The sequence below is a fragment of the Dermacentor albipictus genome, chromosome 2 (genome assembly GCF_038994185.2).
Source record: "Dermacentor albipictus isolate Rhodes 1998 colony chromosome 2, USDA_Dalb.pri_finalv2, whole genome shotgun sequence".
Lineage (NCBI taxonomy): Eukaryota > Metazoa > Arthropoda > Arachnida > Ixodida > Ixodidae > Dermacentor > Dermacentor albipictus.
Genome location: NC_091822.1, coordinates 153,218,893 through 153,246,271, shown reverse-complemented (window position 1 = coordinate 153,246,271; position 27,379 = coordinate 153,218,893). Strand labels below are relative to the sequence as shown.

Here is a 27,379-nt window from a genome sequence, read left to right as displayed (position 1 = left end):
TAGGTACATGTGAGAAATGGTTCGGCATGCCCTCGCCTCACTGTCGCACGCCTGTGAAGAGTTGAGCGGTCTAGCCATGCCAGAATTAGCACCTGGAGTGCTGCAGATAAGGGACACCTTGTTGTGGCTATCTGTGGCATGCCTGTGCAGAGTTGGAGTGCTCTCAAAAGGTTGGGTTACCATGGCTTCAGCTCTCCACTTTTTATTTTTCATGTATAGTCGTCAAATGCTCCAACGTCGGTTTTTGAGTTTGTCTTTGAGTTTTACTTTTTATGTGTCGCCAGAAGCTTTTATGCATGGTTTTTGCAGGTTTTATGCATGCATGGTTTTTAGTGGTCAGCTCAAAAAGTGTTTGCCCTCAACACGCAGGCCTGAATAGTGAAGATGCTCAAGTTCATCACAAAGAAGTCCCAGCACGTCAGTGCGGAGCGGCTCAAGGTGCAGCGGGAGCTGTTTGCCTTCAACAAGGTAAGAATGCAAAATTTAATCTTGTAGCTGCTGTTAAGTATACAGGCACAAGGAGTCATCAAACCCATGAAGAGACACTAAGGAGGCTTAGTAAGTTAACATCTATTAATAAATTAGGCTTCTGCAATAGCAAAATGGCCGTTTGCTGTGACATAGTTACTAGCGCGAACAAGATTATGGAAAAAAAGTGGGACAGGACAGAGCGCTCTGTCCTGCCCCACTTTTTTTCCATAATTTTGTTCGTGCTAGTAACTGTGCCACAGCAACTGCATTGATGCCATCTAGCCCAAGTGTCTGGATCAAAATGGCCACTCGTACCATGAGCGAAGGCTTGGTTAGCTAAAATACATCAAAGTTCAAAAGACAGGTGGGGATACTATCCTGAAGTTCCTACAACAGTTTGCGATGGCATTGTAGATATTGACAATGTTTATTCTGGCTCAGTTATTATTATTATTATTTTTTGGCAATAACGTGTTGAAAAGGAACTGCAGATTTAACCTAGCATGTTTTCTGCAATTTTCCTGTGCCGAAACAGCCTAAATGTGGAAACTGCTCTGAAATTTGTGACGTCACGCTGACATACTGACGTTGATGTCTCGTTGCAAAAATTTGGAAAGGGAACATTAACCTTCATATTTTTCTGCAATAATCAACGTTTTCTCCACCAAATGAGGGAGAATGAGGTTTTAAAATGATTGATACCACCCTAACTGATATAGTGCCACTCTTTGGCGCCCCTCTAATTCTGGTGCTCTGTGCCAAGAAAGCCCATTTACCGGGAGAAAGGCATTTGAAGGGAGCCCATCTCTTGGAAGACAGTTATTTGCCCGAAAGAATGGGTGAAGATATGTCATCCATGTTTCGAAAAACAGCACATGAATTCCCAAAACAATGTGTTGTTTTGGGGCTGTATACTCAGTTAAATCATTTTGGGGCTTATTGTCACCTTAGGGTGACGTGACGTTTCAGTGTGATGCCTCACTAGAGTGACCAGCATTCTCAGTGTGCACTAATAGAGGTAACCCCGAAAGGGATCTACTAGAAATGCGGCATCTGAGGGCTGCTCACTAAGTGGCCACCTAGTGGATACGTCCATTTTAAAGTGCTGATTGGCTGGAGGTGCCCGTCTCCTTCTGACATGTACCTCAGCCCAGCCAATTGAAACTTTAGCTGCAGATGAAATGAGCATTGTCTACTTGGTGGAGACTTACAGAATAGTGCTGCTGGATGATGTTTTTCTGGGCGGTGCACCCTCATTTAGTTCAGGGTTCGTACAGGGAGGGTGCCACACGCGACAGAAATTGTAGTTCCATTTGCCTTCATGTTCAGTTTCAAGGCAATTATATTTCTGTTACTAGTGGTTTACTGTTATTCACCAATTGTAATTAGAAAATTGGGCATCGCCAAGAGTTGGTGACAGTCCAGTCCATTGTTCACACCATCTCGCTCGCTCGCATGAAAAGCCAGGTTATCAGTCAAAGTGCTGCTTCAGGAATTTTGGAGATCATATATGTATCACTTTGGCTTGGCCTGATATTTGGCTTTCGCATGCGTTTTAGGTTTGGGGCTATCTCCTTTCCTGGAATCAAAGGTGTGCTGCAAACTTTCAACGAGACAGAGCTAGGTTAAGTCTGTGACCTGCACATCGTAAACTACTGGTTAGCTTTTATGCAACATTTTATTGCAATTTGCTTGGTGGCTGCATAAATGAAGTTAATAGTATTCTTTTAAACATCATTCAAGGAGTAGTAACTTTGTAGTCACTCATTTACTCATGGAATGCATGCACTTGCCACCACTGCCAAGTGCATGTCTAGGCAAAACACCCATGTTTTTTTTTGGCTGTTACTTACTCAAATGGTTTGCAGTCAAAAGTCTTTCTTTCTGCGCTCCTACTCACTTCGCTGTTACTTAACCGCTAATAACTACTTTTTGGTCCGAAACGGCTGGAGAGGTGAAGTTCTGCTGGTGGTAAAAGGGCAGTCGTAGCAATCTCGCGGACAGTCGTTCGGCAGCAGACGGGATCGTGACGTGATGCTGCCTCATATACACATGGTTACGACGTTCCTAGTGGTCAGAAGCAGCAGGAGCAGAAAAAAAAAAAAAAAAGAACGGAAGGCAGTTGCGCGAGCGATGAGACAGCCTCCCTGCTGCTTTCTTGGCATTGGCAGGCTGCCCAGTCAGCTTCTTGCCTCCACGAAGGCCGCAAGCAAGAATGCCTAATTGCTGTGTCACAGAGAAGTAACCCGATTTTCCAGTGCCCTAGTGCTGCACATGTCGGGCCAGGAATCAAAGGTCACATGGCTGCGGGAGGTCTTGGTGAGGGCATCACTGGTGTTCTTTATGCACCCTCTCTCTCCCTCTCTCCCTCCCTCCCCTCTGTCTTCCTATCAATGTTTCTTCTTTTTCTGCAATCGCTGGGATCAGCTTGTGAGGAGATGTTTGAGCTAGCTAGCTAGCTTTGGCATATCTTTATGACCACCCTGGAATTTTTTTGTTATCCTGTACCACTTCTGATAACGTATCTCTCAGTATTGTTTTTTTCCTTCTGATCCTTGAGCAAACATAACAGAACACAAACAAGACAAAAGGGGGAAAAAGATGTGTTCAGGGTCAAAGGGCGTAGCCACATTATTCAAGTTGTTTTTCTGTTGTTTCCTCTGCGACTGCTTTTCACTGGATTTCGATAACGTGTGGGTGGCTGCGCTGTGGGCGACGGTGCCAAGGAAAAGGATGTTTGAACTAGCTAGTTGCAGTCAAGAGGGGTGGAGAATTATGTGAAGCAATGACATTATGAGACTTAGATGAAACATTGGGTTTCTGAATACTGCAAGTTTATAGTAGATTTAATTTACACAGGACAGGGAGCAAATGAAGGTCCCTAGAAGCGACTTGTTATCCTGCAACAAGCTCAAAATGTAGAGGTGATGACTTTTGAGTAGTAGTATTTGTTACTTCTCTGTTTTTGTACAGCATGAACTTTCTTGCTTGTTCATTCAGAAATCGGTATGAACAAAAAAAAAATATTACTGCTCAATAATATCAGCACTCTAGCCACCTTACAGAATTATAATACAGGACCTGGAATTAGAAAAATGGGAAGACGCTTAAGCTTCGCCTTTCAGAGTGGAATGCTCTTGCATTCGCATTTGCATTTGCATGCATTGCATTTGCATACCTTATGAATATGCACGATGGCAAGCTTTTTGGTAGAAACGTGGCCTCTTGCGTGGGTTGCAATGTGGTGGAGTCGAGCGCCATCTGGAGGTGTTTCAAGGAACTGGGTGCATTGCTTTATGACGTTTGAGATTTGCGCATGCCGCATGCTCAAAATCTCGAAGGCCATGGCCGCTCTATGTATAGTAGAAATGTTGGAAAAGGGGTTTGTGTTTTGAGTTCCTGCATAGCAGAATTATGTTTTCTCATATGTTCAAATTACAATCTGACACTATCATGTCTGTAGGTAGTGTGTAAGTTGTACTTTATGATTTTTCTGACGTCTTTTATCTTGAGAAATTCAATTAGTTCAGTAACTTCCTTGTTCTTGATGGAATACCTGCGTGGTGGTTGGGTATGCATGGTTCGAAATGATTTTTGCTGAAATGATGGTCAACGCTGGATGTGGGACGTTGATGCTGGATTTTCTACGACATGGGGCCCTTAACGCTGTGTTGTTGAAAGCCGTGACGTGGTCACCTGCTATAGCACACAGCGTAGCAACCGATATGCCTAGGGGTAGAACTTGGTTTGTCAGGCAAAAATTGACGACGGGGAGGCATGTTCAGTTATCGGCAACGGTTACAATGGAGTGGGGCACAGTGATATCGCGCATCAAAAGGACATCAGGAACAGGTGGGACGATGTAATCACCATCAGGCACAGGGAAAGATGACCCTAGATCGATGAACATCAGGGCTTTAGGTGGCAGGCAGACGAAGGCGGTTGCTTTAAAGTTGTTCGGGAATTGGCACGGATAGGCGCGAGAAGAGGAAGTTCGAGGCAAAGGGTACCGGCGGAACAGTCGACCAGAGTGAAATGTGCCGTAAGAAATCCTAGTCCGAGGATAAGGTCATCAGGAAAGTTGGTCAGCACTGTGGAAAGAACAGGAAGGTGTCGGCCGGCAGTGTTTATAGGGGCATTACACATTCCAGTGATGACAACAATGCTGCCAACGGCGAAGCGTGAGGCTGGCGTAATAGCAAGCGTGAAACAGAAAAATAACCACTATTAACAAAAGAAATTTGGAGGACGCTTAAGGTTCGCCTTTAAGAGTGGAATGCGATAGCATTCAAAGATCCCTGAGTGCTTCTCATGCTTCCTGGCAATTGCAGCTTATGTAACTGTAAGGTTCTCCGGGAAATGCTGGTGTCAAATGCTATGCACGAAGGCGAGCTTTATGTTTCTTTTTTTGATTGTGTCCAAAAAATCGAAGGTGCCGCATTGCTCCTACTAAGACAGACCTCAAACGGCAGCTGGAAAACGCTAATGCGTTAAAAGGCATTTGTGTTTGAGTTTCCACGTAACAGAATTATGTTTTCTCGTATATTCAAGTTACAATCCGACACTATCATGTCTTCAGGTTGTGTGTAAGTCATACTTTACGATTTTTCTAGGTCTTTTACCTTGAGAAATTCAATTATTTCAGTAATTTTCTTGCGCCACATGAAGAGCCTGCGTGGTTGGGTATGCATGGTTCAAAATTCTTTTTGCTGAAACGACGGTAGATGCTGGATGCGGGGCGGGGTGTTGATGCCGGATTTTCTGCGACATGAGGTTTATGTGCTTGCAACTCAAGTTTGAAATGCCAACGTCGCTGATACTTTGTGCTGTGGTTAGCGCCTGCATTTCGTGAGTTGCTAGTTACACAAAGTTATGTTACTGGCACCATTTAAGGACCTAGGTTTTTTGAAGAATGACACATAAAAGATGCTAATTGATGTTTTCTTTATGCTACCAGCACTGCAGCGTCTTAGGCTTCTTATGGGCCTCCTACTCACCAGGTTTGGTCTTTGCAAATAGCCAACCATGGTGGTCCCATAATTCCATAATCATTCCATGGTGGTCCCATGGTCCCATAATTCACTGACAATCGTGACTGCCAGGTACTACATTAATGTACACTGTGAAAACAGCTTCAAATTAAAATGGCAGCCCGTGCACCCTTTTGAAGGAGCTTTGCTTCCCAGCAGAGACATGTCGCATAGAAGATGCCCTTGCATCACACTGGTTGTCAGCAACATCATCAATAACAAGTGACTTCTGTACATCATCCAATACAAGATACACAGAACTGCCAATAGAAGTGCACCCTGCAGCAAGAAAAGAAAGAAAAAGAAAATACAGGCAAGGCTCGTGATGTAGATGTGATCCAGTTCCACGACCACGGTATGGGAGAAAGTAAGAAAGAATGTCGCTTACAGACGCCAGTAGAAGCAGGTGGAGGTTGTGTCTAACTTGGCAGTGAGGCTCACCTCCTGAATGCATGGTGACACGACAATTCAGTCTCTCCCATCTCTTGTAATAATGTACCAACTTAAAAAAAATGGTGTGGTAGAACACGCCCCAGCAGGTGTCTTACTACTTCCATTGAAGTATCACAAAAATTGCTCATAGGGCCAGATAAGGGGCCCTTATGTAACAACCATGATGTTGGCCACCTACTTTTTTTTTTCTGTTTGGTGTTCCACAACACTCCAGAGGTTGTCACAAATTGTGCTTTTTGGTAAAAAAAAGTTTCCCTGTTAAAGTTCTGATTAACTGTGGAATTACTGGAGTTTGCAAGCGAAAAATGTGATATTCTCTGGTATTGCATAGCCAGCTAAAGCAAATCAGGGCTCAAGAATAATTATTGATTATTTTGGCTTCATTACATACGAGCATCACTAAAGCCTGTGTTTGGTTATGGTGTTAGGCTGCTGAGCACGAGGTCGCGGGATCGAATCCCGGCCATGGCGGCCGCATTTTGATGGGGGTGAAATGCGAAAACACCCGTGTGCTTAGATTTAGGTGCACGTTAAAAAACCCCAGGTGGTCGAAATATCCGGAGTCCTCCACTACGGCTTGCCTCATAATCAGAAAGTAGTTTTGGCACGTAAAATCCCATAATTTAATTTTTTTTTTAAGCCTGTGTTGACAGATACTTGACAAGTGAGTGCAAGACGCCAAAATGTAGCCTTTAGTCGAGTCACTTTTGTTTGCAAGCTCATTTGTGTATATATTGTTCCTACTGCTCAGAACCACTGCTATTGAATTTTCTTTCTTTTGACTTTTTTCTTGCATGCTAAGCTGACAGCGGAAAATTTTCTGTAACACTGGCTCACAGGGGCCCAAGTAAATGGTTTTAAACAAGATTAAGCTACATTCAGCTGACACAGAAAGTGATAAAACCACTGGCATAATCGTCGCAAAGCATTGAAGTTGCTACAATGCTGCTGTAAATACACTTGGGAAATTTCAAGCTCCAGGGAGTAAATTAACTATGATGTGACAGCTGCCGACATAATTCCATGGCTCAATTTCATATCGGCGTAGCAGTCGGTCCTAAGCAGCATGAGTCACCTCAGGCAGCGAGCGGCAAGGAGCATGTAGGCTTTCTTTGTTTTGCTTTCGTCTTGGATGCGTGTTGCATCCTCGCACAGGTGTTGCAGCTGCGGCCTCGGCCTCTCGCTGCGGCAGGTGTTCGCTGGGTCACATGTGGCTGAGCTGCCTCATGCGCCACTGTTATAGAGGGATCCTCTTATGGCTAGGGAACTTGTTTCTTGCTGTGACAGATTTACGCAAGCAGCACTTTGCTCAATAACAGTGATGTTTAAGGCCAGCAGGAACAAATATCCAATAACCGTGAATGAAAGAAAGCCTGCAAGCCAAGCGAGAAGGGCAGCTGAGGACGCTGGACTCCTAGGCTGAAGGGACCACCCACTGTAGAGCGGAGTAGCTACCTATGCTTGCATGCTCTTGTGCATAAAGTTTATTCTCTTTCTCTCTTTGCTCGGTGTCTATTTCGTGTTTGCTCGCCACCGTCATCACATGCCGTACTAGAGGAGAGTAGTAAATTATGCAGTGAACAGTTAGGCCTTCATAGCATTTCGCATGATGAACATATCATCAGTGCTAATGCTTTGGTGCCATCTGGTAACTGGTAATGAAACCACATTTACGGCTCGGCACCACCTCTACAGCCCTAGCAGCATCAAAACAAACAGCTGGTCTCGGTAATGGCGACAAAACATCCACGATCTTTTGCCCTCAGTGTGAGATGAGACTAAGCAATGACAGATTTTACTATTTCATTGTTGCTTTCAACACATAGAGCCAGTAACAAGTGCAAATTTGGATTGAAGCTGGCTGTCTGGGTGGTGCCATGTTGCTATGCCGTCGTCGTTAGGGTGGCTATTACGGTTGCCGGCTCTAATCACCACGGTGATCCTGATACGCAGCGTACAAGTGCGAAAGGCCTAACATGTCACATATCGCTGTACCATATCGTGTTCTAAGCAAAAATAAAACTTTTCAATTCCATCACTAATCGGACTGTTACACCTGGAACTATATTTCTCTGTCCAAGGATATTACCTGTGTACACTTTGTATCTTCGGCATTGCTTCAAGTTAGTCGTGAGATAGAGTACAAAGATAGAGTACAATGTGTTTTTGAAAGAACTGAGTCAGTGCAAGCGCAGTCTTTCTCTTCTTTTGATTCCACTCGCGTTCTAGAAGTCTTCGTCGTCGTCATCTTGGTTCAGCACAAATAGGGATGCAATAATGCTTGGCATGGCAAATGCAGCGCATTGCATTTCACTTATTTCCTGTGTTTTCCTTATTCGCATGCACGCTCTCATAATGGAAACTGTATGCTATGTTTACTGAAAAAATACCTTAAAAAATGCTTTTCTCGTGAAAAGTGCCTGTTTCAATCCTGGTCGGTTTCCTCGACCGCACACTCCTATACGAGTGTTTCATGTAAACAAACCTTTGCAACATGTTTAGTCACGTTTACTTTCTGAACAGAGCTATGATTTAGTAAACTTCAATGTATAAGGAGCGGTATCTGAAATGTGTGTTAAAGCAAGAAAGACGCAGTTTCCTGGCTTTGCAGGGTCGCTTGCTGAAGCTCTATTCAAGCACGTCGCCACCTCTCCTTTTCTTCTCCTTTTCTTCTCCTTTATGTTCTCACTATCTGAGCCACAGTGAGAACTCTGGAAGCAGGTTTAAGGTTATAAATGATGCCGTGCTACAGTGTTTCAACGCATTGATTCCACCTAGTAAAAAACTAAAGTTCTCAATCCCTGTATATACCAGTCCTTATTTCCGCATTGTACACATGTGTGCACAAAGTATGTGGCATATTCTTTGAAATTATAGCAGCACGATTTCAAGCACTACATCAATGTCAAGTGCACAAAATAAACCTGCTTCGACCAGGTTTGTATTGCCATTTTCCATGTGTTCAGAAGAAGTATAAATTATCCTTTCTTTTTTCTGTGAACAATGGCAATAATTGTCCAGCTGTTAACTGTGTTCTGCATGTTTTTCTGTTCCCTTTTTCTATTTTTTTTTCATTTCAATCCTCTGCTTCCTTGTTGACTTTTTTTAATATACTTTGCCAAACTTGGTCATAAATGTTGTCAGCATTCTTGCTTTCTTCAGGGTGTCTACCAACCGGGAAAACCGGGAATTCTCAGGGATTTTGAGTAGTCTGGAAAAACTCAGGGAAAACTCAGGGAATTTGTGCTTCTATCAGGGAAAATTAGCTGTAATTTTTTTAGAGGGTCAGAAGTCGCAGTAATGCTGGCTCGAGAAACAGACAGGACTCGTAACGAATCGTCGTCGGCCGGAGGAGTTGCCAGTGTACAGTCAACGATTGACTTTCCGGATTCCCGAGAACTCGGACGGCTTCGCGGCACCACCACGTACCCCAAAGAGTCAATGTATCATAACGTCTGAAATTTCAGACGCAAGAACTCTTCGTCGTCCGATTTTCTAAACGTTTTGCGTGATCGCAGGTCCGAGACGCCATTAATGAAAACCACCACCGCTGCTGTTTTGATTATCTCGCCGCCTCGAACCGGTGCTCTCGCACGCAGATCCGCTGGCAGCCGTAGCCACCACTGCGGCAACGCTAGGCCTAGCTGCTTCGACGTTCGCTGTTAATCTTCGTGTCGTTCGGTGCCGTGTTTCTTCATTTCTCCGCTGACAGCAATACTTTTGTCTTCGAAGCTCGGAAAGCACGGCGCATTGCATAATGCTCTTTCCCGAAAGTCTGCTTTGCCTCAATACAGTCGTGTAACGCGGTGAAGCGTAACAAGCTTAGGAAGGGGCAATTGTCGTGGGACACTATGTATTCCTTAATTTTACACGTGTGCACCCGCCCTCACCTGTCACAGTAGGAGCACCGATATGCCTAATAAGTGCACTGACAGGCATTCAGAGCTTTTTCACACGTACAGGTGTCGATTTTAGCCCTTAAGGGCAGTAAAAGACATGAATTTATTTTTTCGGACTGCCTGATTTTTCGGAAGTTTTTGCGGCCCCTAGGGGGTCCGAAAAATTGGACGTTGACTGTAAATTGACCAAGAGTATTCTTCAAATGGTCCGTGGGGCGAACGCGCGGCGAAAGGAGGACGAGAACAGAAAGGATCGACACACTGAGGAATGAACGGGGAATTAAGTATGCGACCGCTTCTTTGAAGGAGCCTGCGCTCAAAAAGCAAATTGTTGGCTGATGCTGAGATGCAGGTGTCCCTCATCCAAACCAACATAAACTCTTTAAAGCAGTGAAACACAACACTGAGGCGTTTTGCGCGAGCGGAGAGTATGTCAGGACAGTTGCATGACACTGAGCATGCTATCAGTTGATAGAAATAGCTCATATTCGAAAATATTTGCTTCTGTATGCATCTCCTTTCTATTTGTACTAGAGAATGTACAACGCGATTTGAAAATTTTTCCGAAGACATTTTATTTGCTGTGCATTTTAATAACCCCTCCCTTATATTCTTTTTTTTTGAATAACATAAACACTACTCTTTAGTATTCAAATTGGATTACGTCGGTTTTCTTTAAAATTTGTTTCATATGCTTACTAGAGAGTGACAGCATAGGGCGATATGGTTTCAGCGCGACTTGGCATAAAACATAGTTCTGCATCACTCAGAGAATTTTGCAAAAGTACTCGGGGAAAACCTGGAAAACTCAGGGAATTTGGAAATGTCAACTTGGTAGACACCCTGTTTCTTATTTTCCAAATATATTTTATTTGCGTTTTATGAACATGACCTATAAAAAAATGGCTGTGGCTTAGGTAAGGTTAAGCCCAGGATGCGAAGCATACTAGCCTTTATTTTAGTTGTTGAACCACTGTTTAGCCTGGTGAACTGCTGTTGCTTGGCTATATTTGGTTCGGCTAGACGAAGACACAACTCATGCATTACTGCTTCGCCTTCAAGAGTGGAACGCGACAGCGTTCCCGTCGACCCGCCAAGGGGTGTAAGACAATGGGCTACAGGGCAGCGACTACGCGCCCCGCATTGGACGCGGTGAGCGTCGAGCAAAGCAGCGTTCGGCGCGGCAACGAAATGTGCGCCTGAACAAGAGACGCACGCCTTAGAAACAGCTCGTTTCTAAGGCAACACCGCATTCACTAGAGGCGCTTTTGTACCGCTTTGAAGCATCGTACTCGTGGCTCAGTGGTAGCGTCTCCGTCCCACACTCCGGAGACCCTGGTTCGATTCCCACCCAGCCCGTCTTGCAAGAGTTGAGCCAAAGCCACTTCTCCTCTGTCGTGACGTCACGGTGTCACGTGGTTTCAAGGCGACACCGCCGCGCCTGAGGAGCTGGGTTGAGCTCTCGTAATATGCTTCGCATAAAACCTGCTATTTCTAGTTCTGCACTATGCCATCCATTTTTGTGGCCACTATAACCAGTGACACGTTAAGGACATGGCAAGTATTCCTCAGAGGAAGCATGTACATATGCGGTATCGAATGGTGGATTACCTTGGTCCTAAGGCTCCTATCTCTGCTTTGTTGTTCATTGTATTCATGTCCCCACCAAGTCAACATGCCACCACCAAATGTTTCCGTGTCTCGAGGCTGTGTTTTCCCAAGCAAGTCATGTACGCAATTTTTTGTCTGACTGGAAGATCTTAGGGGCTGTATTTTGCATGAAGGGAACTCTGAAAACACCACCAGCTTACAAAAATTTTTTATGAGCTCTGTGTTCCTGGGCCCTAGACATGAACAAAAAAACTGTACAAACAGCTCCTTAAAGCATTTTTACTCTCACTTGAACGTTTACTGTAGTCTATTAATGAATATAAAACAGCACACTCAAAACCAAACAAAGCTTTATGTGCGTGGCATTTGGTGTCATTAGCAAAAGCATCGAAACCTGCCTTCTTGTTCCTTCCTCTCTTCCTTTTTTATAACCTATTAAATAATTGTTTTCAAATTTTTTCTACAACTACTCAACAGACTGCCTGCCATGGATTTCCTCACTGCCCTACATCGCTGGCCTGGGACCCATTCCTGGAGCTTTTTGCCATCGGGACCAAGACAGGGTCACTCAGAGTGTATCCTTAAAGAAAGTGTTGATGATGCCTCCTTGAAGTCCGTGCACTAGCTCGCTGTGACGTTATGGGTTTTGACAGTGCCTGCTAGAACCTAGTTAATAGCTCATCAGTAAAGATGGACTGCATTGTGTTCTAAAGAAGCTGAAGATTGAACGGGGCAAGTTTTCATAACGTTTACTCAGCTAATTCAGCCCAAATACCCAAAAGTATGTTGAAATTCATGATGTCACGCTGATGTACCGGCACTGGGGCTCCTTACATGAAATTCAAGAAGTGGGACTTTGACCTTCATTTTCTCTTTCTAATAATCGGCATATTGCAAAATTAATGAAAATAGGGCTTTCAAAGAATACTTTATCAGCCTAAGCTGATTTAATGTTGCTATTTTTAGTTTCCCTTTAAACAACCACAGGTGGTCAAATTTAATCTGCAGCCTTCCACTGTGGCATCCCTAATAAACCACTCTGCAACTTCAGGACGTTAAACCTGACAAGAGATCTGACAGAACTTCAGGCACATAAAAAAAATAAGAAATTGTCTAAAGTTAGCTTTTTGGTTCTGTAAGGGCTTTTAAGAGTTTGTTACTATAGTGTACTCTCTTTACAACAGGCTATGATAATCCGACAAAAAACGTCTGTTTTATCTGAAGTCCATAATATGCGAAACGCCTCAATTCCGAAACTTCGCTTGCGATGTTTTAACTTTATTGCAAAGAGTGAGTGGCAAACGTCCAAAGTAAAGAAACAAACGAAAGAAGTTGCAGTTTCGCCCAAAAGGTGAAGCATCATTTGCGATAGCAAATTAAGCAGGATAAGCGTGGTAGCAGCAGTGGGTAGATTGACCTTCGTGCTGTCTTTTGCTTCAACGGGAGCTAAACATCGAAAGCACAGCGCATACGAAGCTACCGGCACTGGGCGCACTTTGTCCACATTGCAGGTCGCTTTCCAGATACTGTGCGGGCGCGCACTTTGTCTACATTACAGGTCGCTTTCAAGATACGGTGTGGGCATAAGCAGCAGCCGCCAGAGCAGAACACCCCTCTCTCCCTTGCCTCCTCCTCCCCTCTGTGCCTCGCACGTGAAAGAAGATGGCGCGTTCCCGCCCTGCCTTGCTCCCTCCCGCGCGATATTGAGCCGCGATTATCAGCTAACCCTTGCAAGTCAGTTGTTCACCCGTGTAGATGTGGCAAAAGTACATTTTGTACGGCCAATTTTGAAAAAAAAAAAAACAATCCTGCTAATTTCATCTGGTGTAGCCAATAGTCCATCGCAGCGTGGTCTGTTAAAAGTGAACTTCATTGCTTTTATAAAATAGGCAGAACAAACTAAGGCTGAAATGTGGTCCATTATATCCGAAAGTTTTACGCGGGTCTGTGGTAACGTGCGTAGACTGTACTACTAGTTGAGCTTCCCGATTTGATGTGATGGTGTGCCCTTGACACTGCCACCAGATATGGTGCCCCCGGTGTCGAGTATGTGGTCGAACATGATGCCAGCAGCCCCGTGGTAGAGATGCACTTTGTGCCTAAGCAGGTGAGCTCATTGCATACATGGTTTTTCTTTTTTTTTTTTCATATAAATTTTGGGGTTTATTGTCCAAAGCTGCTAGTGGAAAGAATGCCAACGCAAGGTAAACAGCGCCTGGGCTAGATTAGTTGCACTCGAAATGAGAAATACATCACTTTTAGTAAAACAAGAGGTTTGCTTTGCCAAAGAAGCTAATTGTTTATAAATTTTTAGGTATTAGTTCAGCAATATAGAACAACATTACTTGAAAGCTTGTGTTGTTTTTGCGCAGAATGAGGATAGATTGACAAAAATGCCTTAAAAGTCAGTCACATCACATAACAATGTCCTTTTGATCATGGATAAAGTTGAGAAGCCATTGGTCTTCAATAATGGCTCTCCCCACCAATGGGTTACTTTTCTCTGTCAGTCGAGCACTGAGGACATTGTAGCAAACAACCCAGCATAGGTTAATGCTGATAGTGCTCTATTAGCACTCGGTGCTACCCGGTACCTGCTTGATTCTAGTCAAGCATACTCGAAAAGCATTGTCTTGTCTCAATCCACTTACATATTTGCAACAGCCTTCACTACAGAGGCATTTCTTGAGTTCCTTTAGGCTTTGTCCACATTACACTGCTTCCTGTAAAATGATGTTTAATAATCTTGTCTGACAGAAGAAACAGTTTCATGCTCTAAGTTAACTGGAAGGCACCAGTACATTGGAGAAGCAGTCCAGGGATGTCCTTTCTTGTTTGGTTCATGTCAACTTTGGTTGTAGGGACGGCTGATCACCCTTCTGGAGAACAACACACTCCACCTGTGGGAGATCAACATGAAGGGTAGTGAAGACTCTGTGCTTGAGCATGTCGAGTCCTGCACCGTAGACTCCAAGTGAGTACTTCCTCTACAATGCTATCCTTCTAAGGGCGTGTAGTGACAGCAGCACTGCGTGAAGTACTTTTTGGATCAAGAACATTTAAAGTGTTCACATACAGAACATAAAGATATGGAATTGTTGTAAGGCTTCTGAAACACTTTTCTAGGTAATGGAAGAATGGCCATGCCATTAAAGGACGTTGTGTCAGAAATCACCTGCCGCAAAATTTTTTTCCAATGCTTCAAGTATAGGCACTGATGCGCCGCTTTGTCTCTCTTTTGGAGAGAGAAAGCTTTGGATCCAAGATAGCCTAATTGCAAGTTTGCGCAAGCTAAGCGTCCTTACTCGTTGCTCTGCGCAGGCTTCGCATCTTCACCTGTTCCGTCCAGTCCTCCGGAGATCACCTGTACCTGGGTACTGAAGGAGGCGACATCCACTTGCTGGACATCAAGTCATTCCAGATGACTGACACCATCATCTACCAAGATCTCGTCACTCAGAAGTGAGTGTCTGTCCATTTGGTGCCTTGATAGGAATGGCACATAATCCGTGCTGTATAGACCGTTTCATCGGGCGAGGAGGATAGGGCGCGCGGGAGAGCCTTTCCTCCTCTCTGGCTTGGGCGAACCGGCGCGGCGCAGCTTGAAAGTATTGCTGTCGCGTGCTGCGGAACGATTTCGAGATGTTTTAGATCTTACTTTGTGAAATTTACGCCATGTTCGTTCATATAAGGTCGTCAGGGAAGCCTTTCGGTGCATCGGTAACTGCTGTAGGCAGAAATATGACTTGGGGGCGCAAGAATGTGACGCGCATAATCAGCCGCAGTGTACGCGCATTATCAGTCGCGGTGCGTGTATGTGTTGTTTACTGTTTTGCTTATATCGATTTTAATTCAACAAAGAAAACCGGCGTCTCTGTATTACCAGCATTAAATGGTAAATCAGCTCACTGTCTCAGCTCACGAGCGCATGCTCGTGCACGGCCAACCTAAGGCAACCATGAAACATCTTGAGCGGCAGGCGCTATCAAGTATTTGTGATATACTGGCATCGTTCTCACGCATTTCAAGTCTAGTATGCTTGAAATTATCATATGTCTACGCTAGCCTTGCTGCATGAGGCCCACGTCGCTGCTCAACACAGCGATCGCTGTGGTTGGTGAGCCAGCGCGATACATATATAAGCTGTGTGCTTCGGTATTGCCTTTTTGGCCTGTATATAGCCATAATGTATGAGAGAGTTCGCATATAAAGAATGCGATGGCTACTTTTGAGCCCAAATTTCCGTAATACCTCTGAATGCGTCGTAAAGAACTGAATGACCACAACCGAAAAGAGAATTCCGTTATCATCCTCTTTCTCTAAAAAGCAAGAGAAAACGGGCTACCGCCGCACAAATGTTTCTAAATATATAAGCGCTGATGCCGTATGGTTGGTCCATGCGCTATATAGAACAAAGATATCTATAATCCAGCACCTACTACTGCTTATAGGACGCTCGCGCAATTCGTAAACGGTCGCTTTGCTGGACAAGCTTAATTCAGACTGTGAGGTATGCTTTTATTACTAACCAAAACTATTTTATTCTTGGGTGGAAACGTCATCCATCCAACCAAGTAGTCACACAATGTAACCTGCAGCTAACAGTTTGAACGCTTGTCAAAGTATAACAGCACAGCTCCTATCGTAGCAGAACGGTACCCACGCTGCTACAATCCGATCGTCGCGTATGTTTCATGGTTCCTAAACCGCAGCTTAAGGGGAGACGCGGGTCGAAAAATCGCGGTTTTAAAAAAAAAATCACTTTTTTGTTTTAAGCTGCATTGTCATCTTTGATGTATAAACTTTTATTTCTGTAAATATCAAGCCGAAATTCGCACGAGAAGTCACCAAAAAATGCGCCTAAGTGAGCGGCGGTGACTATAGTCCACCGAAAGTTTAGAAAATCCGCGCCGTTTGCATCGTTCGCACGCAATCGAACTTCACCGGCGGCCATTTGCAATCATTGGGGCGTGGAGCGTCAACCCTTTCCTCCAAAGTTCAATGGCTGTCAGTCTCGTATGTTCATGGAGAATAAAAGAAAAACGAGAAAGAAGACGAGACTGTCGCGCATTTTGAATTGCGCGCCATGCAGCGCGGCCCCGCCATTGGACGGCGGTGCTCCTTTTGTGCAGCAAAGCCGAACCACCGCCACAGCGCGTTCTCGCTAGCCGCACAGTTTCCCGTGTCCTCTCCGAGTTTTCTTGAGATGACAAGCCCGAAAAAGTGCAGTTACGACGTCCGCAAGTATGGAACTCGGCACAAGTACCGAGGGAAACGGCGTAAGACTGTTAAAAAAACGACAGCCGGAAGCGACGCCCGCAACGCTCCGACGTCGGTTAGGCCTACCGCCGACACCGGTCACCGCGACAGTGGTGAAATCGACGCTGCTGTGGATTTCGTGAGTGCATTGCAGAAAAAGATGGAATTCTTCAAAAGCGAATCAAGGTCGGTCGGCGCCCCTGCTGCTAGCACGGTGTTGTGCGAGATCGGCGCATTGACGGCACTGGTGACAGGTTCGGTATGCCCGACTTGCTGTGAACGGAAACTCGCCGTCCGAGAAGCAGCTGAGAAGCGCAAAGGACTTTCGTCGCACCTGGAGCTACGCTGCGAAAATACCGACTGCCCTGAATCTGTGCTTTCATTCACGCACACGTCGAAGCGGATCGTCTCGGCCGGCGCGTGCGGTGACCCCGGGGTGAACACTCGCTACGACAGCGGGAGCTCGCGCGACAGCTTTGCCGTAAACGTGAAGGCTGTTTTGGCAGCGCGTGCTATAGGAGTTGGATATGACCAGCTTTCGCGATTTTGTGCGATCATCGGCCTTCCAAAATTGCTGCATCACAAGACATTCCATGCTATTTCTAAGAAGCTCCATGGTGCTGCAATGGAAGCTGTTAGCCAAAACTTGGAACTGGCGCGAAAAGTCACGAAAGACACCGTTGGCGGCGGCGATGTGCCAGTCATGTTTGACGGCACTTGGCAAAAAAGGGGCCATAAAAGCCACAACGGAGTGGGCACAGCTGTTTCCCTGGACACAGGTCTTTGCTTGGACTTTGAAGTCCTTTCAAATTACTGTCTTGCTTGCAGTATCCACAAGGACATGGGTGATGATGATGAGTTATGGCAAGCCTTTCATCGTCCTGTATGTGAAAAAAACACCGAATGTTCATCCCATGCAATGGAACCTGAAGCAGCAGTGCGCATATGGCAGAGGACTTTGTCATATGAGACCCCACTGCGCTTCACAAGCTTCTTGAGTAATGGGGACAGCAAAGCCTTTACTGCCGTCTGTGGGGCTGAGGTGTACGGTGACACTGTCATCGAAAAAGAAGAGTGCACCAACCACGTTGCAAAACGCCTAGGCACTGCTCTGCGAAAAATGACAACGCCACTGCCACGAGGTGAAAAGCTAACGGTCGCAGCCATCCAGAAACTGCAGACATACTACCAAATAGCCATAACAAATAACAAGGGCAGTGTGCGCAGCATGTACACTGCTATATGGGCCTCATATTTTCATTGTTGCTCCAGTGATGGGGCCAGCAGCCACAAATTTTGCCCTGCTGAACCAGATTCCTGGTGCAAACATAGGCGTGCTGAAGCACTGGGGGAGCCTACACCACGCCACACCCCCTTGTTGACAAAAGCTCAGGGCTTGGCAATTATGCCTATATATAAGCGCCTTACTGATGAGAAGCTCCTGGCTCGGTGCCTTCATGGCAAGACGCAAAACGCAGCAGAGTCACTCAACAGCAAGATATGGCTGCTGTGTCCAAAAACAAAATTTGCTTCCCGGACATCTGTGGAGACAGCCACGGCTATTGCCGTGCTGTGGTACAATAAAGGCCATGCGGGCTTTGAAGAAGTCCTACAAGAGATTGGAGTACTTCCCCCAGAAGAGTTGGTCACACATAGCGACCATTCTGATGACATGCGCGTAAAGAAAATGAACTTGAAGCAAACCGCAGAAGCAAGGGCGCACCGTCGTAGCGCAGTGAAAAGGGCTCGCACCGAGGAGACCAACCGTAGGAGCCGGGAAGGGCCAAGCTACAGTGCAGGAGCATTCTAGAAACTTTTGTGTGCTTTCTGTGAAGCTGCTCTTGAGTGTGACAAAGATTAATGCAAAAACAACTGGATTTTGAAGAATAAAAGGTTTTGAAACTTTCAAACCTGTTCTTCTCATTTTCAAATTTTTTGATATTTTCGTGTCTTCCGGGAAGCCTTTTGTACACTTAGAATTGGTGTATACTAATGAAATTTGGCACACATACTCTTGAAGGTATGTAGAATACCGATATCTACTTGAAATTTCAATATCAGTCGTCAGTAATTACAATAGTACGAAGTTATGTCTCGGGGAACTAAAAGAAACAATGGTCGAAGTGTAAAAATTTTTTTCTCCCACTTCCTATAACTGAACACGCTTTTTGACTAGATATCGGTACTCTGTGATCTAGGAAGAGCTAAATAAGCTATAGCACGATACCTTTTGTGAAAGTTTAGTTCATAAAAAAGTGCCCGTAAAGACCCCTATAATTTGCACTTCAGTATATTATAACTCGAGAACTATAGCAGCTACACAAAAACTAATTGCATATTTGAAATCTGCATAAAAAACTCTTCAGTTGGCTGAATTTTGAAGTCTCTGGTACAAATAATAAAAAAAAAGTTGTTTCGAGGAGCCTCTCCCCTTAAAGATAGAGGATAATACTGCAATACGGTCACATTAGCGATTGGAACATTCGGAATTACACAACTGATCTCCGAGGCTGATTGTAGGCTCAAATATGCGCGCACACATCGCGCTGCGTGTTCCGTCCACCTCAACGCTGAGCACAAATTCCGGCCATGACGCCTTAAACCACACGCATCTACGGGAACACGCATGCATTCAACTGGTCGGCGCTTCCTCGTGCCATTCGATTGTGGAACGCTCTTCCTGATTTCATCGTCTCCGAACCTAATCCCGATAAATTCCGCCAGCTCATCATTTCATATTCCACCGCGCAACATCAATAAAGTGCACGATGCTTTTTTCCTTTTTTATTCCAGTTATGTGCTCTCTTGTTTATCAGCTCATTTCGCTTATTATTCTTGTATTCTTTAGTATTGTTATTATTTGTACTAGAGTGGCAACATTATTTTTCATTGTTTATTAAAGAAACTGTATCGTTTGTTTTTTTCTAATATGTACACTCCAGACCTTGTTATGTTGTACAATGCTTTTAATACTTGTATAAGATAGGCTTATAGTTTTTCACTGTCAATTAATAATGTATGTCTATTATGCTTTTATATGTTCTATATACTCTGTTAATCTTATTGTAACGCCCCCCTTACCCAATGCCTCATACGAGGCCTGTAAGGACAATGTTAAATAAAAATAAATAAATAAGCACGTCTCACAGAACTGTTTACCACGTAGAAGACGCACGTCATACTAAACAGACCGCATGACCGCGAAAACAAACGCCAGAACCCACCGTCGAGCGTATACCTGCCATGCAAAAGACCGCTTTCACCCAAGCCAGTATGGCGCTGCTCATAGGCGGCGCCACTGCGTTCACAATATGGCGGCGCCTACGAAAAAACGGTCTATATGTACAGGGGTGCCGTTGGCTTAGTTAATACCTCGTAGGACTTATAGTGGCCGAAACCTGGTGGGATGTATGGAAATCTGGCAGCATTAATTTGCCGCAAGATGTTGCTTCATGCACATTTTCGATTGTAAGGCATAGACACTTCCCCTGACTTTGAATAATCCTGCATCATGAAAGCATCATGTTGTAGCAAAACTCGTTCTTGACTTGCCTTCAGCTTAAGGGAGGCAAATGGAAGGGTGGTTGCAATGGTGAACAGGCATTAGCATGCCCTTTCTCTCCATTTTTTTCCTTCTGTGTCTAGTGTTCTCTACCGTGGCAGTGTTCATTGTAACATGAAGCCATCCGCCTTTTTTTGGCTGTTCTGTGTTTGTTTTCTGCCATAGCTTCAGGAGGCATTAGAGGTTATTGTCGGCTATAAGAGAAAGCCTCTGGTGCATTGACTGTCTTGTTCACATTCTGGCAAAACAAAGCGAGAGGTGACACGATCTGGAGCCTCATTGTGCGGTTGTGTTGCAGTGTTCCTGAAGACTACAAGATCAACCCTGGTGGTGTGGAGGCGATCGCAGAGCACCCTTCGGACCCAAACAAGATGGTCATCGGCTATTCGAGAGGCCTTATGGTGCTGTGGGATAACGAGTCGCTCAACGCCGACCAGACTTACATCTGCAACAAGGTGAAGTGTTGGCAGCTGTTGTGGCAATTGAACAGTATACAGTACAAAGCAATAAAAGCCAAGAGACTAGCCCTGACATCTGAATACTGGGTAGAAATGCAATAAACAATTCTTAACATTAATTCTCAATCATGCTGAACTGGTAAATAATTTGCATCGCATTTGAGCTAGCCAGTGCTCCTGTATGCATATGCCTGATTTATTTTGGGGGAGCTGCACGAGGTCATACTGGTGTATGCTGAAGTAAGACAGCACTGTGAAGTATACACGGAAATATTTTTAGAAAAGGAATTGTTAATGAAGTAGCAGAGTGGTGAGCTGCAAGAAGAGCAGAGATTGACTTTTAAAAAAGCAAAGCACGTTGTTAATATCTTAAGTTTTGCGGCCATGCTTATATGTATGATAAATGCAGCACACTGTGTCTCCTTTGACCGCGTTCTCAGTTTGCTGTTTCACTGTGACATTAAGTGTCTCGATATTAATACAGAAAATGCTAATTTGACGTCTGGAACGCCTCTGAATGTGGTTTTTCGTATTAATGCGCTAGTTAGTCCAGCGAAGGAAGAGCTTGTTAGTCCAGCACATGATGTGCACTTCATATCTTTCTCACATAAAAATGTCAGAAAATCTGTCTGTTACAGTTGTACATCGCCAGCACATTGCATCCAAGCATATTTTTTGCTTTTTTTTGGTATACAGGACAATGTAGTACACAGTAGCCATCTGAACTGTGATTTTGAACACCTTTGGTGGTCCACCGTAGCACTCCTCATAGCTCAAACCTCAGCTCTGAGATTTTAAACCTCTTGAGTTGTCACGAAATGTACAATAGCCATCATTACAGACAGTAATAATTTTAAATGGACCACCCTGCATGTCTCTCCATGGTCTGTTTACGAGATGGCAAGTAATATGTTAACCTGGCTTGTTTCTTTAGGAACATTTATTTCTGAAAAAAAAAAAGAAATGGGGTAGAGAGAGAGGCAAAAAAACTGCAAACTGCAGCTTCATGAGATACCGGCTCACTGGAGAGTGCGTTTCAGAATGTTGTGCTGACTTTTCTTGTTGGGTTGTTGGGTCCAGGATCTCCACTCAGTGGCGTGGCACGGAAGTGGCACCAAATTCATGAGCGCCCACAATGACTGCAGCTATTTCGTTTGGAGTGTCAACAGCGCTAAGGCCATTGAATCTGTGGAACAATGTTATGGTGAGTTTCCACAAAGACCTCTTGCAATCCTGTAAGGGCGTTGGCCGCAGGGCATCATTCTTGTCCTCGACAAACTGGAAGCTAGCCATTCGTAATGCTGGGCCGCGTATATTGAGGCGTTGTGTCCGACGAGACCAACCTGCATGATCCACATTAGTCCACAAATGAAATCGAAAACGGGGTTAATGACGTGCAAAGTTTTTGGCATCTTCCATTTCTCCCATGCACCATTACTTTTCTAATTTACCATGAACTATGGATAAAGTTTCAAGGCACCGAAATTTTGATCACGACAGGTTCTTATGGATTGTTGTTTACATGTCGCTCTCACTTGACAATAGTTTTTAAATGAATATTCTTACTTGAAAAAGGAAGGACATACTGATGGCCCTCCCTGAATGATACCTAAGTGAGTCAAGAGCTCCGTGGCAGCCATGAGCATGAGTACCACTTTGCTTAAACATACATTGTGGCTGCTTCATGTAATGCATGTTTGATAATGTGTTCTTGCTGCAGAATGGGCTGGTCGTACATTTGTGCAGTGACAGATGTAGCAGTTATGCTGTGCTATGTGTAGAAATGTGCAAAAGGTTTTGAGGCTTAATGACAAATCAAGAGTGACTGTGCTGCCAGGCAGTGTCCTTGAATGTGCACCTGTTCACAGGTCCCTACCCTTGCAAAGCCATCAACAAGATCCTGTGGAAGCGAACCACTGGGAAGTGAGTGTTTACGAACATTTCAAAACACATTTCATTTGCAAAAACAAGGGCTGGTCTGGCAGAAACAAGTACCATATTTACTTGCATAATGAAAGCACCCTTCTTTTTTTTTCCCACAGTTTGCACAAAGATGGGGGGGTGCGCTCATTATACGGGGGAAAAAATTTCAAGCAATTTTTTTTTTCTGTGGCCATCTTTACTAAGAAGGACGCACACTATGATATGGCATCCGACACGCTGAAACGGCAGTTTGATCCGCGCTGTTTTTCTGTGACGTAGCACTGGATTGGATTGGACGCACGGTGTGATTCAGCTGCCAGTATGACACGCCGAAAATGGCAGTCTAATTGTGCTGTGTGTCTCCTACTTTTGTTTCATGCCAAACTTCCAATCCACTGCTATGGCAAGGCAGAACACCTTGAATTTGGCACTACAGCAAGGCAAAACACCTTGAATTCAGCTGCCATTCTGGCATGTTGGATGCCATATCAGACGCTGTAACAGATGCGGAATCGTAGTATGTCTCCTACTTCAGAATCTTTATACAAGAAAAAGAAACTCACTTTTTGATTAGAAAAGTGGGGGATACATTGACTGCGCAAGTGCATTCATTATTTGAGCAAATATGGCATGCCAGTACTTCACGTACAAATTCCAGAGGCCTTCAAACTGATGGTCTATGAATGAGCGAGCGTTGCTGCACAGGCAACTTTCATTCCCATCAACATGACCGTCTACATTATGGCCATCATGTTCGTTGAGTTGAGGGCATAGTACAGGTTCATTAGCCTAACTTTATGAAGGGCTTCAAATGGTGGAAGAGTGGGTTGTACAATGCCTGAAGCTGTCATGCGCCACCTTCGACTTATTTCTCTTCTGTGAACTGTAGCCCTTGCAGTATTCTTGAAAAGAACACGTAACTTATAAAAGGAGCAGCTTAGGGATGTGTTCGGTTCTGTTGTCGTCCTCCTAAAATACACATCCCTGCTTTCTCCTAAAGGGACGACTTCATCATCTTCTCGGGTGGCATGCCACGAGCCAACTATGGTGATCGGCACACAGTCTCGGTGAAGCACGGGGAGACTTCCAAAGTGCTGGATCTCACTTCCAAAGTGGTCGATTTCTTCATCGTGGATAAGGAGGCAGACGACCCTGGTGAGTAAAAAGAAAAATGTGCAGCAACCATTGATAATGATGGTCAACGTAAGCGAATAGCTCAACACTTCGATCAAGCTATTCACTTTAATAAGGGAATGATGTGCTTAAAGGCATGGCAGTGAAGTTATCTAGGCAGTGTTCTTTGTTACGGTGTATCCGTTAGCCGGCACATCTACAGCAGATGTATAGGTTAACAGCAAGTGCATCTCAAAAAGCTATAACAATTGGCGTGCACAACAACCGTGCACTCCTACAAAAACTGACCCTGGGCTGCCCTGCAACACTCGCTCAGTTTCTTGTCTTTACTGCATTTGTGAGGCTTGTGGAGATTCGTGCCACATTTCATTGTCATTATTTCATGTGTTCGAGTTTCTTGCGCGATGCTAGCGTGAAGCGTCAGAATCTGGTGTTCACCACGAAGTTGGAAATTATTGAGTTGAGCACTAAAAGAAGCAAACTCTGATGTTGCCAACATTATGCATTCGTGCTGAAGCTGCAGCTTCTTTGTGCAGGCGTTGCCTTTATTCATGCTTTCTTCTTTGTCAGACAGAAAAAGCTCTTGCCAAATTGTCATGCAGCCATGTCTTGGTATTGGAAGATCAGCCTTGGCTGTCATGATCAACATGGAGAACAAAAATTTTGCAACTTTCTAATCCAAATAAGGCAGCATAACATTGTCTTAACTCCAGGATGGATGATTTTGGAAACTGCTACAGCTTTTGTGTTGCCAGCAGTGTAGGATGTAGCATAAGATCTGACTGACTGTACATTTCGGTGGTTTTTCAGTAACAGGTGACGGTTTTCCAAAATGTGAGGTAACACCACTTAAAAAATATATATACAGTGGAACCCCGTTCATACGTTTTTCACCGGACCGGGGAAAAAAAACGTAACAGCCGGGAAAACGCAACAATGAGGAAAGCTCCGAAAATGAATGAAAAAAAGGGCAGTTTCAACTATAGACAATTTATTTCCACAGAGTGCGCTTAGGACTTAAAAAAGTTTAGAATGGTGGCTTGCCGTTTCTTTCGCTCGCTAGAAATCGCCACACGTTTCTCAATATTCTGGGAGGCCGCATTGATGTCAGCGTCGTGGTGAGGTGCGACATACCTGCGGAGGAAGTCCAGAGCCGCGATGGCTTCTCCAAAGCTACGATTTAGCCACACCCCGGCATCACGCGGCTCGTGCTCTTCGTCGTCACCGCACCACGGCTATGGCAACGGACGAAGGAATATCCGCGGGAAATTTTGCCCTCTTTGGCGTAATCATGCTAACCTGCTAACGATTGTTTAGTATTGCTGCAGAGCGCGCGCGTCCGAGCAGCCCGATTGCGCGCGGCGCGGCGTGGGAGAAATGTAAACAAGAGAGGAGAGCTGGCCCGATAGCCGGAGCAACGCCACGAGCAACGCCAACTTCAGGTTTCACTTTTGCTTCACAAAGTGTGACGTGAGGGCCTCTCCAGAGTTTCCTTCCTCCGTGAGTCGACCCGTCCAACAACCATGCGGTGACCGTAATCACAGTGATGATAGTGAGAGCATTTTTTCACGAATGGCCACTTAGTGGCGGCCTCTCGAACTGGCATGTGGCTTCTTGCAGCCAGTTCCATAGCCAAGCCCAGCCAAGCCCAGCCAAAACTCGTCAAAAGCCAAAATGGCGGTTGGAGCACGTTGCCTACTTTAGCCCAGGCGGGTTCGGGGTGCTAAGTTGCGACGTATCATGCGGGAACGTTTTCACAGCTACTACGTAACAGCGGGGTTCCTTATACATTGGATCCTATGGTAGCTATGCCGGGACCGGATGAAAACAACGTAGCAGCCGGGAAAACGAAGCAGTGAGGAACGTAACAGCGGGGTTCTACTGTATATATATATACCTTAGGCTTGTTTTGGTCAGAGCTCTTAGGCAGTGAGAGATGCCTGTCATGTGCTGACATTGTGATTGGTTTCGGGTTGACCTTGCAGAGACTGCAGAACCTGTGGCCCTGGTGATTTTGGCTGAGGAAGAGTTAGTGGTGGTGGACTTGTCTTCGGATGACTGGCCCAGCTTTGCGCTGCCCTGCCTGTCGAGCCTGCACTCCTCGGCCATCACATGCACAAACCACTTCTGCAACGTGCCCCAGGACGTCTGGGACAAGCTGCTTGACATGGGCCGCAAGCAGACGCTCCAGTGCTCAACAAAGGTGAGTAGGCCATTGTTGTACAGCGATGACTGTTCAGAGTACAGTGAAATCTCGATACAACGAACTTCAGGGGACCATGGGAAATTGTTCGTTATTCTGAAAGGTTATAGCGAAAACCCAAAAATTAACCATTCTGCCCATCAACTAATCAATTGTCATCGTATTGCTATCCCTGAAAACATCGCTGTTGCCATTTTCCATAGATTCTGCTGCCACGCACCACTGAAGCGCTGTATAGTAAGAGTGGTGCGTGCAAAAGAGAGGCTGATGCTGAGAAAACCACCAACAAAGAGAAAGCTCCATGTCACCTCCAAAGTGTAATGCTTCTTTTTGTTTGTTTGTTTTTCAAATTCATTGTGGTGGACACCTGAACTATTCCAAAGTGCAAGCGCGTGTAAACAACACTGGCCAGAACGTGCAATGGCATTCCCGTGTGTGTAGCTATGCTGTGGAAAGAAGAGCGAAGGAAAGAAAAATGAAAAAAAAGGAAGAGAGGCGCCTCTGTTGCTAGGCGACACTTGTCTGGGTGGAGCATGCACTTGCAAAACCTGATGCGATGTTGCCTTTAGAATAATAATAATAATAATAATAATAAAATGTTCCCTCTCATCTTTCCACGTTTCTCTCCTGCGGGTGCCGTCTCGGGTTCTGAACCCAGGCGCCAGCACAGGTCCACTTTCTGCGCCTTGTTTCCTGTTAGCCTACTATTCTGGCTGCCATGAAGAATACGCGGAAATCTTAAGAATCCCCATATTTTGGAATATTAATTTGTTGTACTGAGGCATTGTAAACTGAATAACCATCGTTATTCTGGAAACTTCAGTATTCTGAAGTTCGTAGTACTGAAATATTCTTATATTGGGGGGTGGGGCAACTATATCTACTTGGCTGGGGATGTCTGAAAAGTTGGTTAATCTGAAAGTTTGTTAATGTGGTGTTCGTAGTAGCAAGGTCTCACTGTAGGTCCTCTAGCCTTTGTGCAGTCTGTTGTGGGCATATCAATGTTTTCTTGACTAAGAAGTCGCCATGAAATACAAATATTTGTGCCCACCTGGGATTTGATTCTTGATTCAGTGTGGAGCCGTTGTGCTGCAATCATCATCGTAACCGTCATGTTGTCATTGTTAGGCCAGCTATGGCTGTTTTGAGTCGCACTTAAGGATTTTCTTTAAGTGACTGTCTTCAATTGCTTACATTCAATAGCAAGTTTTACCTAATGCTTCTAGTGTTTCATGAAACTTCTTGTGTGTCATATGTGCCTCCAAGATGTGTAATCGTGTAAAATTTAACTTGTAATGGGAAGTTATACCCGTGCTCTGTCATCTTATCTGAAGCCTTTTGAATGTCATATGTCTTATCAAGCAAGATACAATTAC

General features: G+C 44.8%; 2 protein-coding genes across 5 annotated transcripts in view; both read left to right on the top strand.

Moving 5' to 3' along the window:
* l(2)gl (LLGL domain-containing protein l(2)gl) overlaps positions 1–27,379 on the top strand; it is a 68,304-nt gene that overhangs the window by 4,427 nt on the left and 36,498 nt on the right. For 3 of the 4 annotated variants that reach the window (XM_065429265.1, XM_065429264.1, XM_070534110.1), the window contains exons 2-11: positions 370–468; positions 11,942–12,039; positions 13,490–13,571; positions 14,326–14,438; positions 14,786–14,926; positions 20,584–20,740; positions 21,824–21,947; positions 22,612–22,666; positions 23,667–23,821; positions 25,786–26,003. In XM_065429265.1, coding sequence (XP_065285337.1) covers positions 385–468; positions 11,942–12,039; positions 13,490–13,571; positions 14,326–14,438; positions 14,786–14,926; positions 20,584–20,740; positions 21,824–21,947; positions 22,612–22,666; positions 23,667–23,821; positions 25,786–26,003 — 1,227 coding nt within the window. In that variant the 5' untranslated portion in view covers positions 370–384. Of the gene's footprint in view, positions 1–369; positions 469–2,637; positions 2,791–11,941; positions 12,040–13,489; positions 13,572–14,325; positions 14,439–14,785; positions 14,927–20,583; positions 20,741–21,823; positions 21,948–22,611; positions 22,667–23,666; positions 23,822–25,785; positions 26,004–27,379 lie in introns of those variants that run through there. The other variant, XM_065429266.1, reaches the window with a different exon arrangement.
* On the top strand, positions 16,671–18,624 carry LOC135899872 (uncharacterized). The gene has a single exon (XM_065429267.2). It carries the CDS (start codon positions 16,671–16,673, stop codon positions 18,531–18,533), a length of 1,863 nt encoding a protein of 620 aa, XP_065285339.2. The 3' UTR covers positions 18,534–18,624.

What these genes read in the sequence shown, in the direction of transcription:
- LOC135899872 (XM_065429267.2), top strand. Translation starts at nt 16,671, where the DNA reads ATGACAAGCCCGAAAAAGTGCAGTTACGACGTCCGCAAGTATGGAACT.